At 46.6% G+C, this 16,342-nt stretch overlaps 1 protein-coding gene across 10 annotated transcripts in view; it reads left to right on the forward strand.

The window, feature by feature from the left end:
• Positions 1–16,342, forward strand: part of LSAMP (limbic system associated membrane protein) — a 1,541,410-nt gene that overhangs the window by 1,026,501 nt on the left and 498,567 nt on the right. For 5 of the 10 annotated variants that reach the window (XM_075906364.2, XM_075906354.2, XM_075906357.2 and 2 more), the window contains exon 1: positions 1,420–2,210. In XM_075906364.2, coding sequence (XP_075762479.2) covers positions 2,056–2,210 — 155 coding nt within the window. In that variant the 5' untranslated portion in view covers positions 1,420–2,055. Of the gene's footprint in view, positions 1–1,418; positions 2,211–16,342 lie in introns of those variants that run through there. The other 5 variants (XM_075906335.2, XM_075906328.2, XM_075906341.2 and 2 more) reach the window with 5 other exon arrangements.

The following is a 16,342-nucleotide window of genomic DNA, read 5'->3' on the forward strand; positions in this document are numbered from 1 at the left end:
TCTAGTCACTGAGAGGGGCCCAGGCCCTTATTCCCTCATGCCAGGAAAGTTAGGCCTGGTCTTCAACATGCATGGGAGTTGTTTAAATACTCATAGGCAGCCTTCAGCACACAGGGGGCAAGGTGTAGCCGACCTCTCGCCTCCTTTGGGTCCCCTTTGCCCTCTGTAACTATCCAGAAGTCTGACACTTTGGCACACCCAAGGACCCCAATAACTGCCCTTCCCCAGTAATGGGACTGAATGGGGCTGCCATTGACAGCCAGGTGGTTCTTCAGGCTCTCTGGTTACCTGTTCTGTTATCACCCCTTCCTCCTGTCTTGTCACTGACCCCAGCCCCGATGCATTAGCCACTGAGCCGGCTATGTGTACGACAGTACTGTCCAGCTATCGTCCCTAGGAACAGCTCTTCCCCTCCCTCCTCTGTGCAGGGAGGAAGGCAGGTATCTGTAGTAAAACATACGGCAATTCCTCGCCATTAATTTAATCTCCCTTCTCATGTGATGGTGGTAATATGTGAGCTACGGGAGTGTTCCCTGGTCGGCAAAGCTGCTGCAGGGATCAGGGCTCAGCTGCCAGTGCTGGCATTCAGGGAGGACAGACTGAGTATTCAGACTGCGGGCAACTCAATACCAGCATTGTCTCTAGTTCATCTCTCAAAGGCCTGGGTGGGGGGAGGAGGGAGAAGGAGGACTGTTTATCTGGTACAGGATAGGGAAAAGGGGGGAAAGCAAGATTTAGCCTGAAAAACGATTTGCCAAGCATGTTCCTCTTTTAAATCAGTAAGTGTCTGATTTCAGGTCACACAAAGTTCTTTTTCCCCCTTTCTAGCCTTCTTTTTAATATTCCCTGTCTCTTTCCTCTTTCCATTCCTCCTCGTTCCCATTTCCAGCATCTCTCTCTTTTACTCTGCCTTCCTTTTTTCCAGAATCCTTGCTCTCTCCTCTCTTACCCTGCTGTTCCAGACTCCTTTCTTCCCTTTATCCACCTTTTCCACTTCTTCTGCTCCTTTGCTGGTGTTCCTTCTTCCAACCTCTTCTGTTCTTGTTTCTCTTGTTCCCCCTTCCCAGCCTCACTTCCTCCTTTACCTTGACCCATGCTTCTCTAGCCTCCCTTTTCCAGTATCCTCTGCCCTCCCTCTCCTCTTCTTCCCTTTCCCCCTTTCTCATCCCCTTTTTTCCAGGTCCCTCTGTCCCTCTCCCCCCCCCCCCCGCCCCTTGCTCCTGCCCAGTCCCACACTTCCCTAACTTGGGTCTCTAAGCTCCCCAGTCCCTCCTCTGAAGGAATCAGCCAGGCCTCAGATGGAGCTGTTGTCCTGACAACCTAAAGGAGCATCAGGCTTTGATCAGGGCTGGCTTCTGCTGAGGGGGGCAGTTGTGGGAAGAGGCGGGGGATGGTGTGCATGTGCTGGACTAGGGGAGGGGGAGTGGCGGGTGGGTGACACAGAGCAATTAAGACAGGAGATGCTGCTGTTCAGGGCTCCCTCACTCCCCCCTTCCCCCGCTCCTACTGTAGTGCTAAGCTTCTGTTTCACTAGTAAGGCTCCCTCCCTCCTTCCTCTCCTTGCCTCCCTCTGCCTGGGAAAGTGGGTTAGGAAGGGAGCTCAGCGCTCAGAGACCGCACAGCCACTCGCAGGAGCATCCACACGCAGAGGGGGAGCACACAGGACTCTTCTTTTGCATTTTCCTTTTTTAACCATCACTCTAGACAGTTTTACATTTTTGTACATTGGGTTTTTTTTCCTCTTCCTTCTTTTTGATCTCCTTCCCAAGCACTCCTCCTCCCCCCCCCCTTTTTTTGGTTGGAGGGTTTTGCTCAGACTTTTTGGACAAAACATTTTTTTTTTTTTTAGCAAAGGCAGCACGAGACTGAAAAGACCACGAGAAAGTGGCAGCTGAGAGAGACTGCAAAATCACCTCTTCCTGTGGTTCCCCGGCAGAGACAGAGTTGTACATTATTTTTACTGTGTTTTCACATACAGCTCTCTAGCTCTCTATCTAGCCATATACACGTGCAGAGAGAGACAAGTACATACAGTGCAACTCAACCAGCCCAGCCATGGGAGGAAGGGCTCAGCCTGATCGGAAACAATTACCGCTGGTCCTACTGAGATTGCTTTGCCTTCTCCCTACAGGGCTGCCAGTCCGCAGCTTGGATTTTACCCGAGGCACCGATAACATCACCGTGAGGCAGGGGGATACGGCCATCCTAAGGTAGGGCATTTTGCCAACTTTTTCTTATGTGTGTGTTGTTTTACTCCCCTGAACTGCAGTAGCTATTGCTGCTGGAGTTGGGGCTGTGTGCCTGTGTATTTCTGTACCTCAGTGTCACCAAAAAGCTTATGAACCCACTGTCCCCCTCCCCCCACAGCATCTGGAAAAGGATTGTACTGGGGAAAGGAAAATGCACTCATGCTAGCCAGTGCTTGTTTACATGTGTGTTTCGCTGGCCCCGCAGTATCAACTGAAAGGGGTCCAGCTGTGCTTGCCAGATGTTCAACTGATCTCTCAATACTCTATTTTGCTCTTATGTGGAACTTTATCCACTCTGTTGCCAGAACTCTGAGATGAGATCCTTTTGGAAGGTAGGATGTTTTGTTTTTGCTTTAGTCCGTGGGGTTTCTTTCTTTAAGGGCTGGCAAAGTAATGGGGGTACCTACCACTTCTGAGATCCATCTGGCTTTGTCTCTGGTCACTGTTTTGATTTCCTTGCATAGCCAGGGAAGTGTGTGTGTGTGTGTGTGTGTGTGTGTGTGTGTGTGTGCACTGTATATACAAGTACTAATGGTTCTCATGGCAGTACTGTTGCATGGGAAAGATGATTCTCTGTACTATGTAGAGCTAAGATTAATTGGTCCATGTGGAGGCATTCTAAGGGTCAATCCCAGGCTATCTGGGCTTTGGACATAGCAATGTCTCAGATAGCTAAAATAAAATATACTATGTCCCATAAACTCCTTTTCAACTCCCACTTTTATCCAACTTACCTACTGTGTCTCCGTGTGTGTGTGTGTGTGTGTGTAAGTGCATATTATGGCAGTAAAAGTTACTGGACAGTCTAAAATAAGCCTGAAATCTAGGTGAGGAGCTGATTGAGCACAAACCCTGGGACATCTAGGGAGCAATTCCCAAGCAAAGCTAACTGCAACAGCAAAGTTTTCTTCCCTTCCTCTGAAATAAATCCTATTAGATGTCACTAAGTGTCCTGCTACATGATCTCCTGTGTGCTGCATCTTTCTGGTTAGTGATGGAAGAGTGTGTGTGCAAGGAAGATGTTAGGGAAAGAGGGGTGGAGGCGGTGTATGTGTGTGTTCATTCTTTCCTGCTCTCATTGCTTGCGTTGAGTTGTTTTGATTATGGACTATCCTTTCAGCAGATTTCATTCCCTGGCTCTCCAGACTTGTTAACTTGCATGTAAGGTTGATCCACATGGAGTAATAGGATTTGCAGAGTAATTCATCTGCCTCGCATTCATGATGGAAGGGTTTAGATGCGACATGGAAAACACCTAACAACGAGTGCTGAGTGCTGCATCTGACTCCAGAGTCCTCTCCCCTCCTTCCACGCTGGGGGGATTCGTACATTTCATTAACCCTTTTCAGCAGGACTTCCTGCCCCACTTATCTGCTGCAATTTTTAAATGCAGGTTGATGCCACTGCTCACTATTTTTGATGGGCAGCAGGGGACAGTGTTTATTGGATGTGCTCAGAACATATGGCAGCAACCAAGCCATTAAGCTCACTTGACCAGCCTAGGGTCATTGGATTTCTATTTCTCACTTAACCCTGCAGCCCTGGAGTTTATCTAGATGCTTTGTATTAAAGCTGCATTTGCAGTGGAGAAGAATGTGCGTATCATTGAGGTGGTTATTTGTAACTGCCGTGTGTGAGGGTTTCTCAGCGTGATCTGAATAAGGATATGTGTGAGGGGAGTGTGTGGTTGCCAGTACTGTGCCAGGCACTAAAAGTGATCCAGCTGTGTAAGCCAGATGTTCAGTAAGTTACATATTCACCCAAGCTCTGCCCCGCCAAGCTTTGTTACTTGCCCCAAGCAAGGCGCTGTGCCTGGATTTGTGGTTCTCAGTCAGAAGTAATTGTGGACATTGCACATGCATTCACTTCTGCCAGCCAGCCTAAAGAGATCGGACAGGCTGTCTGATGTTGGTTTCTTAGGAGGAACAGTTTTCTCCTCTCTTTTCCCCAGGACCAGCCTAGGGAAGGTGGCTTATTACCCCCTTCATTGTGACAGGAAATGGTGAAAACTCTGATTAGGAGCTAAGCTGCCACTTGGGGCTGGGATGGTAAAAAGCACCCTTTCCAGTGATCTGAAGTCTCTGCACGACCTGAGATGACATTTCATCCTCACGGCATTACAAGGACTTATTTGTTAGTTTTCCCCCCATTGTTTCCTCCCCACTTCTGCAGAAAGTGTCATATTTCAAGAGATCCTCCCACCCACCTGTATGCCTGTGGCCTTGTCTGCTCTACGATTAATTTTAAATGCTCTCACCATAACTGGTGCAGCTCAACCAATGATAGCAAGAGTGGAAGCGTTAGCCAAGCCTTGAGCTGGCCCTATGCACAGGGATGAATTTAATCCTTAGTTATCCCATCCTCAGCTGAATGCAAAATGTTCATGCCATTGGGTGAATTGTACTCAGTTATATCAGACAAGTCCAATCAGGTCACCAGAACAACCTCCCAATTTATACCATTCTCCAAAGCTGGTTCCTGACAACTATTGAAGCGGTACTGTGTGCCCTTGACTCCCAGTGACTTCATAGAGAGTCTAGGTTTCTTAGGGTATGTCTACACTAGCCCCCTAGTTCGAACTAGGTAGGCTAATGTAGGCATCCAAAGTTGCAAATGAATCCCTGGATTCATTTGCAACTTCGAATGCCTACATTAGTCTCTCTAGTTCGAATTAGGGGGCTAGTGTAGACATACCCTGACTGCTTCCCAGCAGAAGCTCAGTTGCTTGAAGGATCAGGGCCTAACTGACTGCAAAATCTAGCCTGCTATTCTCAAGTGTTTCTAAGCACTCAAAAAAAAGCCTGATTTTGATTCATTATGAAAAATACAAAAGTTGACCCAACTTCTGAATAAATGGCCAATTTCCAATTTGTCCGAATGTTTAAAAAATACTCAATTTGGGGGTGACAATGTGTATTGTAAATTTCAGCCCAATGGTCAGTTGAGTTCCGGAAGTTAGACAAGCATCAAAAGAGTAGTTACAATCACATTTCCAGCAGTAATTACAGCACCATTTGCATGATCCTATAATACAAGCAACTTACTCAAACTCTACGTTTTTGGCCTTCAGAGGTTTTATTGGTACTACACATTTGCACTGATGTTTGTGGATAAAGCCCCTGAAGTAGAACATTAGCATGGCATCAAAACAAAGCTTATGTTCTATAGAATTTGGGAAAAGGAAAGGTAAAAGCTGTTCAGATTACAGTTATGGTTAGACTATGCTTTAAAACAGAAAGTGGCAAGCTCAGCTCTTTGCTAGAAAAGACTGTAGACAGATTCAGAGATGTAAAGCAGCTATTAATATAGTCCTGACAATAAATTCATAATTATTATTTGTATTATGACAGCTTTTCAAGATCCCAAGGTTCTGTACAGAGTAAGAAACAATTCCAGCTCTACAGAGTTTGCAGCCTATTAGACAATGCAGATCTAGGCTGGGAGGTGAAACATAGGTACAAAGAGGAGAAATGACTTCCCCAAGGTCACACAGCCATTCCTGGAATAAAGCCCTGTTTAGTCTAGTGCCCTGTCCACTGAACCACATTACCTCTCAACCAGTTAATACAATAAACCAATGAATAAAACAAATGAGAATTTTCATTATATCTTGACTAGCATTGGCAGGGAATTGACTAGATCTATGGGTTGTCTTCCCCTCTCATTTATACAAGGCCTTGGTTGTTAGGTAGTGTGGGGAAACAGATAAGGATCTGTTGCAGAAGAACAAACTATACTTTTGCTAATATTCTGGGGGAGTATAATGGTGTGTGTTTACGTATGTGTGCACAGGGATGGAGGAATGCTGCAAAATATGCAGGCATCATAGCAGATGGTGTCACAAAATATATGCCTGGCGATAAGGAGAATCGCAAGATGTACATTCCTGGAGGCTATAGGGCTTATAAAATATATAAGCCTAATGGTGATAGAGACCATCATGAAATATATATTTGCCCAGAAACTGGGGTATAAAAGGTCCCAAACAAGGACTCAATGGGGAATATGAAAAGGAAGTTGAATTGATGTACATATGGTATTGATATATATAACTTATGTTCAAGAAAGTGGAGGAGGAGAGACTGCGTCAGACTGTTGCTTTAACCTCCTCCCCTGAGTGTTCACATGCACTTCAGTTTGCAGCTAAGAGCCATATGTTTTCCTACTTAGTTGGCATTAAAATTTATATAGCAGTACGAATTACCTGGAGTGTCTCTGAGCCCATATCTCTTCCGCTCCCCTTGCCTTGAATTCAGTTGGAGGCACTGGGCTCTATGGTTTCTAACTATAATTTTTCCAAATAGGTATGGAGTATCTCTGCATTTTAAACCCAGATTCATGGGGGCTGGATCTGATAGCGTGACAAAGTTAATTCATGTCTGTTGTAACTTCATTGGCTTCAGTGGGCTTAGTCCTGGAATTAATTAACCATTCTCATTCTGGGTGCCTCTTTTTTTGTTTTGTTTTGCCTGTGCATTGGATTTGCAAGTTCTCCTACTCCCTGGGAGTAAGGGCAAGAGGAGGCCACAAAGATGAAGTCAGAAGTTTACTTCTGTTTTTATTGTCTTCTGATATAAAAAACACTAATGTGATTTATTTTTTCAGTTAAATCTGGTACATAAGCACTTGCTCCACACTTGAGGCACATCTGACATGTCTAGTTTTTATTAAGTCGTCATGGTAAATATCATTTCTGCCCAGAAAATGACTATTCAAAAAATTGTCACCAGTGTACAATACTATTGTCACAGTGGTGCCTAAAAGCCCCAGGTAGGGACCTAAGCTGCTTTGTGCTAGGTACTGTACAAACAGTAGGAAAAGGGATACATTTAGCCTTGGCTTTGAAGGTATAAATTCGCTGAAATCAATGGTGTTATACCACTACTAAGATTGAATTAGACTTATGGTTGCAAGAGTGTAATTGGGTGTGGTGTGCTGTCCCATGTAGTGGCACCTAGGCCACTTAACAGAGAGAGGAAGAATGAGTGTGCTTTATGGGCTTAACTGAGAGCCAGCACTCTGCTTGCTGGCTTTTTAGCTCAAGCTCTACAGGCTCATGCATTAAGATCCAGAGATCCCAGGGTAGGTTCCGTTACAACAGCACATTAGTGTGACATTATCACAGTGTGTGTTTCAGCACCTTTGTGCATTTGCCTTTATATCTATGTACATGTGTGTATTTAAAATGGTGATGCATTTGTATGTCTCCCTTTGTGAATGAGATTGGCCGTATACTTGTGCGAATGCACATATGCTTATTAATATTGCCATTAATATGCGTCTGAGAGGCAGTGCTGACTAATGGTCAGGGCTGCATATGATACATTAGAACGGTTTGGTTTGTATTCCTGGCTTTGCTACTGATGTAATACACTCTGTACCCTTGGGTATTTCACAGGCCCTTTCTGTGCCTCAGTTTCCCCAGCTGAATGAAGATATACAGTGATTTTTTTTCCTGTAGCTGCTCAGTGAGTGTGTGCCAGGCTGGCTTTACATCTAACCCGTGACTCTGAATGTACCTTGGACCACATTAATGTAGGTGAATGTGACAAGAGAAATGTACCTTTGAACTCTGTACCCAGGAGTCATCCCTCATCTGGTGAACATGAGAGAGAAGCTCCCTTTGGATGGATTCCCTTTGCAGTGTGACAGCTCCCATCAGTCCTGTTTCCAGGCAGCACATCTACACTACCAGGCGGTCATGTTGGAAGACCTGGCAGCACAACTCTCCCTGATGCTGTTAATGCATGATTCTGCCAAGCCTCGTTGTGTATCAGTGATGGTTAGCCTAGGATCGGTCAGTGTTTTAACTGGTGTGTGTGTGTGTGGGGGGGGGGGAAACTATATTCTAATCAGGGACTCCAATATGACTGCATTGCATCTGTGTGAGCCCTGTTCTGTTCCACCTCCCTCTCTCCTGCTTTGCTCTTCCTCTCTTGTGTGAGAGCCAGGGAAGGGAGACTGCAGCTCAGAACTCCGTGTCCACTCACTTTCTTTCCTCTCAGAGCAAACAAAACCCATGTTGAAATCCACTAGCAGGCAGCATCCATGGCTTTGAATAGTAAATACCAATCTCTCCCCCTCCCACCTCCATTCTCTTTCTCTGTTATTAAACTGACAGGCATTTAGCCAATTACCCAGTCATAGCGCCTCAGCTGTATTTGTGGTGGCGGAAGAGGCAGTGCACACAGCACTTGTCTTAGAGCTTCGGCTGAATCTCCCTTGCGTGCTGTAGCATATTTCCTTTCTTGTGTGAGCTGGCTTAGGAAGCTCAGGAAAAGAAACCAATAAAGGAGGTGGGGGAGAGTAGAAAGGGAGAGTTGGAGGGAGAAGTCAGAAGAAAAGCAGGAGGTCTAATACCCCGGAGCAGCTAAAAACCAGGGCTTTTGCCTTGAGTTGTGCAGAAGAGCCATGCCTTTGTTTGATAAGAATGCAATATATGTAAAACAGAATGATCGTGGCTATTTCATTGGTGTGCTGTGGCTATCAGACAGGCCTAGGAGATAGTAACTGTGCAATGCTACACTGTAAATGTATGACTCAAAGCTAGGGGACCATGGCTTCTCAGTGATAGTGTGAATACAGAACTCAAGGCAGGGAGGACTAGTCTGAGACATACTGTGCCTGTAGCACACAGACCGTTGTTCAGTGCCGTACTCCTAATATTAAAGCTTGTCCACATAGCAGAAAAAAATGCCCCATGAATGTTTTCTTGAATTTAAAAATGAATTCACTTTGGCTGCAGCTGTGCTGCTTTTGTGTGTGTGCATTTTTTTCTGCCCTGAATATTTCAGCAGCTGAGTTTTTACTTGCCCTGATGTTCATGGAAAGCAAATTCTAAGCAGACCAGAAGATGAGCAAACAAGACTCTGACTGTATCCTCTGCAGCTGGGACTGCGTGTGTGTGTGTGTGTGTGTGTGTGTTTATATACACACATACACATAATTACTTTGTGTCAATAACTGTTAATGGCAGGTTAGTGAATGCAGCACACTTGATATCTTTTCTGTGGGACATCACCTAGGGAAGCAGTAGGAGATGATGATTCCCATAACCCTTCACCAGACACCTGGTGCAAAGGCAGTTAAACAAGCCAGACTGAATCAGATCACACCTTGAACCACCTTATTTTATGTGAATGTGATAAGAGAAAATTACCTTTAGATTCTGTACTCAGCCAGTCAATCTTACAGCAGCCTTATTTTTCTAGGAATGTCGTCTCAGGTCAGAAAAAATAGGTTGAAAATGTTCTAAAATCCTTATCTGTTACCTCGCCTTAAATTGCTCCCTCATCATGAGAGTAATAAAGCTCCAGTCACTTCTTCACCCTCCCCTCCAGATAACGAGCCTTATCCCAAGTCCAGAGAAGGCAGTGGGACTCTTTCTATAGATTTCAGCAGTCTAGAGATCAGACCCTGCAGGAATTGTTACTCTCCTCAAGTTAAGGGATAGGCACACACAAAGCATGTGATTTTATTTGACCAATTGCAGCTCAGCAAAGTGTTGAGAACTGAAGAAAAGCCCTTGTTGGAAAACAAAGAAACCCCTGACCAAAACAATCCACTGAGTGAATTCAGATAGTGAATCAATAGGAGAAAATCACCATCTGCCCGGGGGTATCCTCCAAGCAAGGCAGGAAGCAGAAATCATGGAGTAATTGTTCCCTGCGAATTATCTGCTCAGCTCAAGAAAATGTTACAGGGGGGCCTGGATAAGTGGGCCCCCTATTGATAGACCTCAGAGAGCCAGATGGGTTGGTAGTTTGATGCCTATTGCTAGGGAGTGATTTGTATCCTCATGCCCCTTTAGCAGGGGGCATGTGTGGAAGACAATTTGGTGGTGTCTGTTAGGCATCTCTGAGCAGATGGGTTTATTAACAATTCTTGCTGTTTAAAGGATGGGAAGGTTTTAAGTCCCCAAGATCGGGCTTTGGGTGGAGAAAGTGGGAATGGACTGCCTGGGCATTTTCACTATTTCCATCTGCTGTGCCATTAGCCTGCAGTTTGCTTATTAAATGGAGACCTTCCTTCTGCAGCCCCGTGCTATTTCACAAACACTCTCTTCCCCTCCAGTTCCATCAGTCAGTCTTGCAGATTGATCCTGGCTGTTGAGCTCTCGGTTGCATTATTGTTCCAGGCAGCAGGTCAAGAAACCTCTGACTCCTGTAGCGCCTCCATCCACTAAGCTCCTGCACCCAAGACAACTTATTGAAAGCGTTACCCTCCTTCCCTCCCTCATCTTCCCTGCCCCAGAACAACTTACACAACCATTTCATTTCTAGATTGGAGCCTGCGAGAGCTGCATGACTCGGACACTCCCAGCCCACCAACCGAAAGCACTTCAGCTCCTCTTCTTCATCTTTTGATGTAACCCATCTTGGCTACATTGCTTGGGTTCCCTGTTCACTCCTTTCTCTCACTCTCACTGCTGTGCTGCTGACTGGATGAAAACACAGCCGACAAGCTGCATCAATTGTAATGTGAAGGAATAGGCTGGTTTCTGAATTTTTGGACCCCTGGAGAGATGCGTGGAGAATGACACGCACCACTCTGACCAGCATAGGCTCACATGCATAGACATGTGTTGATGTCCATCCTCACATAAGCATTTGTTTCATTTCTGGATTTGATCCATATTTAATTAGTATAAGGTATCATTTAAATATACATTGTAAACATAGATGCCTGTGTTTAATTAAATACTCTGATCCTGCAAATGCTTAATATATAAGCCTAATTTTATACCCTCTGAGTATTTGACTTTAGTGGAAGTACTCACATGAGTACAGTGCAAGTCTTTGAGGAATCAGAGCCTAAATAAATAAACACCTCTTATCTCCACCTTTACCCTCTCTTATCCATTACAAGGTAGCTAATTATTTTGGGGCACTGACAAGAAATTGTCCAGTATCTCACTGGCAAGTGTAGAGATGGTTGGTGGTAGCTCATATCTGTTCGTGTAATAAGCAAAGTGGAGTGTGCACGTGCCTGAGTGTAATGTGTACATATTTGAATGGTCTCCCACGCAATCTTAGTATGTTACTTGTCGTTTTACACGGCGAGCCTTTCAGAGTGGAGGTTATGTCTTCTGTGGACACCGTCGAGCACGTTGTATGATCTGTGGACACTAATGATCAGTCATCCCATAATTTTGGATGGGACTGGCGTCAGCACCAGCTGCTATCCTGGCCAGATGACTGTGTGTTGACATTGAATATAGCCACTGCTGCAGTCCTATTGCTATTGATGGGGATTTAGTATCATTGTCCTTCCCATTATTACTTATCCCTCTCACTCATTTGAAGTGGCCACAAACTCCTGGCTTTAGAGTTGGGCACACAATGCATCCTATTAACCTCTCCTCTTTCTCTCTGCTGGCATCCTGCTTTGCCTTGTGCTCCCAGCAAGGCAGGGAAAGGGGGACATCTGGAGATTGGTCCATTAAGAGAAATGGAGGAGTTCATTATAAAACCCACCCATAATCCTGTAGCACCTTAGACGTGAACAAAAATATATAAATAGTATCATGAGCTTTTGTGGGCACAACCCACTTCCTCAGAGCCACTCTGCTCATTGGAAGAAGTGAGTTTTGCCCACAAAAGCTCATGGTTCTGTTTCTCTACATGGTAGGCTCTCAGGTGCCACAGGACTACTTGTCATTTTTAAGGTTACAGACTGACACACGGCTTCCCCTCTGAGAATTATAAAACCTGAGATACACGATCACTTCAATTTCCCTCAGCCCACACCCAGCTTTCCTCTGCTTGGCAAACTCCCTGGCCCAGCAGTCACATTGCTGGATGGAGTCGTCTGTCACATCTGACGCTTACCGTCTCCAGCTCCCTCCCTCTCTTTCCTATTATGTCTCAATTTCTCTTCCTTCTCTCCCACTTTCTCCTGCTCCTCCTCTCCCTTTCTCACCTTCTGTCTTCCTCCTTGGCACACGAATCTAATTTGAACCTCCCTCCCTCCTGCCCATATTGGCAAGGTCATGTATACAGGGATGGGGAGCCAGTGACTGGAGTTAGAGCAGCTACTCTGTGGCAGATCACAGTGCCGGCTCTCCGCTTTCTCCTCCATGGAGATGGCTGATCAATCAGTGCTTTGTATCCGGGCAGGGACTGCTGAGTATCCTCAGTGTATTTATTTTCCATTCCTGAGCTGCATGCCTGGTGCCCCTTTGTCCCAACCACTCAGATGAAAGAAGTGAGAAGCAGAGGCCTTGTCTCCAATAAAAGGCGCTTTCTTCCCAGCAGGAATGTGTTGGGAATGCCTCAAACATTCCACTGCTCAGGGTGCTGCCCCTCAGTCTTCCCCTCCCTTGCTCAGTCTCTTAATTGGAATCAAAATGGATGTAGAAGGGAGGGGAAGCCAGGTTGTTAATGGGATGGGATAAGCCAGGGCTGAGGCAGAAAAATCACAATCTGGGTCCTTGCGTTGCTGCTGCTGTGGGGACAGAGAAATGATTCAGATAGATGCTTCTTTATCTGCTGAGATCCTTCTGCTAGGAGTTGAAGGGACTCAGGTGGGAGGTGTTTCCCCCTTCCACATCCAGTTCTAGAGAGGGAAATCAGACATTCCTGTAAGATACTGGCTCAGTGCAATATTGCTGGGTAGGATGAGGAAAGCAGCCCCTGGCTTTGCTTGTGCTGGAAGTGAATGCCATGGAAGCAACAAGGAGAAAAGGTTAATCTAAAACATGATGGAACTGCCGAACTGTGTGGGATAGGGACAGAGGTCCTTTCGCACTTAAGGCTGGGTGCTATCGGCCACATGAATCCAACAGCAGATCATTCGCTGCTGCCTTACTGATACTTCACCCAGAGTGTTTGTCACAAGAACGGGTCTAGCGATGGCTCTTGAGAATGAAGTCCATGGGAAATAAAGGGACACGTCATTGCATAGTAAAACTTGTAACTTCTGTGATTCCAAGTGCCTTCCTCAAAGCTAGTTGCTCCTTTCTGTTCTCCCTGTGTCATCGTGTGTGTGTGTAGAGAGAGAGACTGAGTCTGTTCCTTTAAAACTTTTCAGCGATTTATAGATCCTTACTGACTTTACACTTCTAGGTCAGGGCTGGGGAACTTTTTGGGGGCTGCTGACCCACAAAAAATCAGTCGAGGGGCACACACAAGTGAGAAGTTAGAGCAGGGCTGGAGTGCCAGCAGGGGCTCCCCAGTGCCGGGACAGGGATCCCTAAGCCCCAGGGGCCAGATCCAGGCAAGCCAGGGGCTGCATATCAAGGTTCCCCACCCTTGTTCTAGGTGAAACTGAGATTGACAGCCTATAATTAGAAGCAGAAGTTGCTGCAGGCAAACTACCTCAGGATGTCTTCCTAAAACAGAATTATACATGAATTCTAGTCTCCACCATTTCCAGCCAGCGATTTTAGGCTAGGTCTGCACTACACAGATAAATCAGAAAAAGCTCTGGTATCTCAGAAAAGCTCTGCTGTCTAGACATAGTCTTCGTGTTTGCCATTGCACCTACCCACCCCATAGATCTATAATGCTCAGTACCATAGTCACTCTTGCACCATTGCCCAGAGAGTAAAGTCCACATGGGTACCTGTGTCAGATGCATTAACTGACCTTTATAGGGACATATCTTCCCTCTAATGTTTTCCACTCATGTGTGAAATAAAATATGCTATGTGCACTGAGGCATGTGCAGATGTGCACCACCACTAGAAACACATGCTGCCCGTGGTAGGTGTTGTGGGTGCCCTACTAATTGGTTGGGGGCATTTGACTCTCTCCTGGGTGACCGCCCAAGAGCTCAGCTTCCCATCCTACTCACATGGTAATGGACAGGGGTATGCAGGTCTGACCATCAGAGGAATGTGTGCCCTAGCAAAGTAACAGGTGGAGAGCCCCATTCAGCTTCCTCCCACCTGGGACTAGTAGTGCTGTATATCAATCTATGGGCCAGATGGGTTAAGGATCAGGACCAGTAGTAATGATAATAATTAGAGTCCTGCAAATCCACGCATCTCCAGTTTATACCTGCAGGTAACTGCATCCATGAATATCCACCTCCGTGGCTCATTTTTGTGGGTACAAATATCGTAGTTGTGCAAGGCTCTAATAATAATATCTAACCTTGTTGACAGTGCTTCTTTGTAGCACACTTAGCGCTCCAGATGAGGAGAGAGTAAAGGCAAGGCAACCCTCAACTGTCAAAGGGAATGGAGGAAGCAGACAGTCCACAGAGTCAGGGCCAGGCCTTGCAGTGGGTGTGTACAGCACGAGTGTGGATAGATTCCTTCACTGGCAGAGGGATGGGAGTCTGATGTATGCCACAGAGCAGCAGGAAGAGAGGGATATTGATCCTAACAAAGGGGAAAGTTTCAGCTTGGAAGCAGCAGGGGGAAAAACGTCCAGTGGCTCACAAAGCTGCTGAACAGCAATGGAGGGATAGGAAAGAAAGAATCCCTCGGAGAGGGGTAGGAGTGGGAGGGGGGAAGGATCTGTCCAAGGGGTCTTCTCCTAAGTTTTGGTGTCTCTGGGGCCTGCTCAGCCTGCTGTCTTTTGGGTTGCTAACCTGGCCAGGCAAGATGCCAAAGGCTGTCTCTCCATTGCTTGTCCATTGTCCGCCCTCGCCTTGTCTCTGACTCATGTTTTCTTGTCAGCATTTCTCTCCAGCAGATCAATTCCTCCTTGGCTCATCCCAGTGATTTTTAAGCACAGAGAGAAACTTCCTCTTGGCGGGTGAGAGATAATCAAGCTGAATATTACCCAGCTCTGAAGTGCTGGCAGCCCGTGATCAGAGCCAAAGTCAATATTGTGGCATATGTTGCCTCACATTGATTTATCTCGCTCCTCCCGGCTAGGCCCCAAAATGTTTGCAAGCTGCTTAACTTGACCCAGGCTAGAGAAGTGCTTAGGCAAGGTCCTCAGTTTCTGGTACTGTAGAGTATCTTGCTGAAATCTTGCGCGTGTTTGTACTGAGGTCACCTCTTGTGAGCCAGGCCCAGGGCTAAGGATGCTGCATAAACCACCAGTGTTAAAGCAGCTCCTGTTGTTGCTTCATCACTGCTACTGCGTTATGGGTGGCAGGGGGAGAGAGGGCTTCTTCCAGAAAGAAGACTGGAGAAGAGGAGGAGGAGGAGGTACATTTCCAAGATAAGTGACTTGGGGTTGGGGTGGGGGGGAGGGGGAAGTTTCCATGGACAGGAAGAGCCGGGGGAGGGAGGGAGGGTCCCAGAGAGGAGACTGGGAGAGAACTTCTCCTGGACAGGAGATTTGGGTGGGTGGAGTGAAGAAGTATCCAGACAGGAAACTAGGAGAGGGAAGGGGCCTTCTAACAGACAGGGGAATCATGCAGGGAGGAGGAGGTGGTTGAACCTAGACATGAGGCTGGACTGAAGTGGGGGTTGCTTCCAAACAGGAGGTGTGTGGGGGATGGGGAAGGTGAGAGTGGCTGCTGCCAGATGAGAATTTGGGATAGGGATTGCGGGTCCAAGGTCTACCCTAGGAGGAGATAGAAGATGCCTGCAGGAGTAGTAGAGGCGGTGGGGCACAAGTGTGTGTTGCTAAGTGTATATACAGTTCCTATTCCTATCTCCCCTCCATACTGGTGTCTCTGTTTTCAAAAGTTCTGAGTTCTCCCTTACGACAGCTCTGGCCTGGCTCTGGCAGGAAGGGGCCTCCAGATGAATATCCAGAGGGCTTCTCAACAACACCACTAACGAGAACCCATCCATGGACTCTCAAATCACTGCTGTGATTGCAACAGTCCTTTCCCATTGGTCACTTCGCGTTCACCCTTGCCTGGTGTCTGCCTCTCCATCCTCCCAACCCAGGCAGAGTCTTACTTGTCCCCCCTTTTGGCCCCTTTGCCTTGCAGCTTTGATTCTCCAGTAACCCAAGTTGCATGCTCGCCCATTAGAGATGTTTGGGGGTTACGCTATCCCCTGACGTGGAGCAGCTGCTGCTTGACTGCATTCCCAGCTGGGGGCAAAAGGGGGGGAGGGGCTCTTTCCAGAACAGAAGGGATTAGTTATAAACAGTGGCAGTGCCTTGTGTCGAAGAGGAAAAGCCAGCCTGCGGTTTGTCCCACTCCTCCCAGAACGTGCTGGGAGGACTTTCCATTAG

The sequence above is a fragment of the Pelodiscus sinensis genome, chromosome 1, assembly GCF_052426305.1.
Source record: "Pelodiscus sinensis isolate ZL-2025 chromosome 1, ASM5242630v1, whole genome shotgun sequence".
NCBI classification, from domain to species: Eukaryota; Metazoa; Chordata; order Testudines; family Trionychidae; genus Pelodiscus; species Pelodiscus sinensis.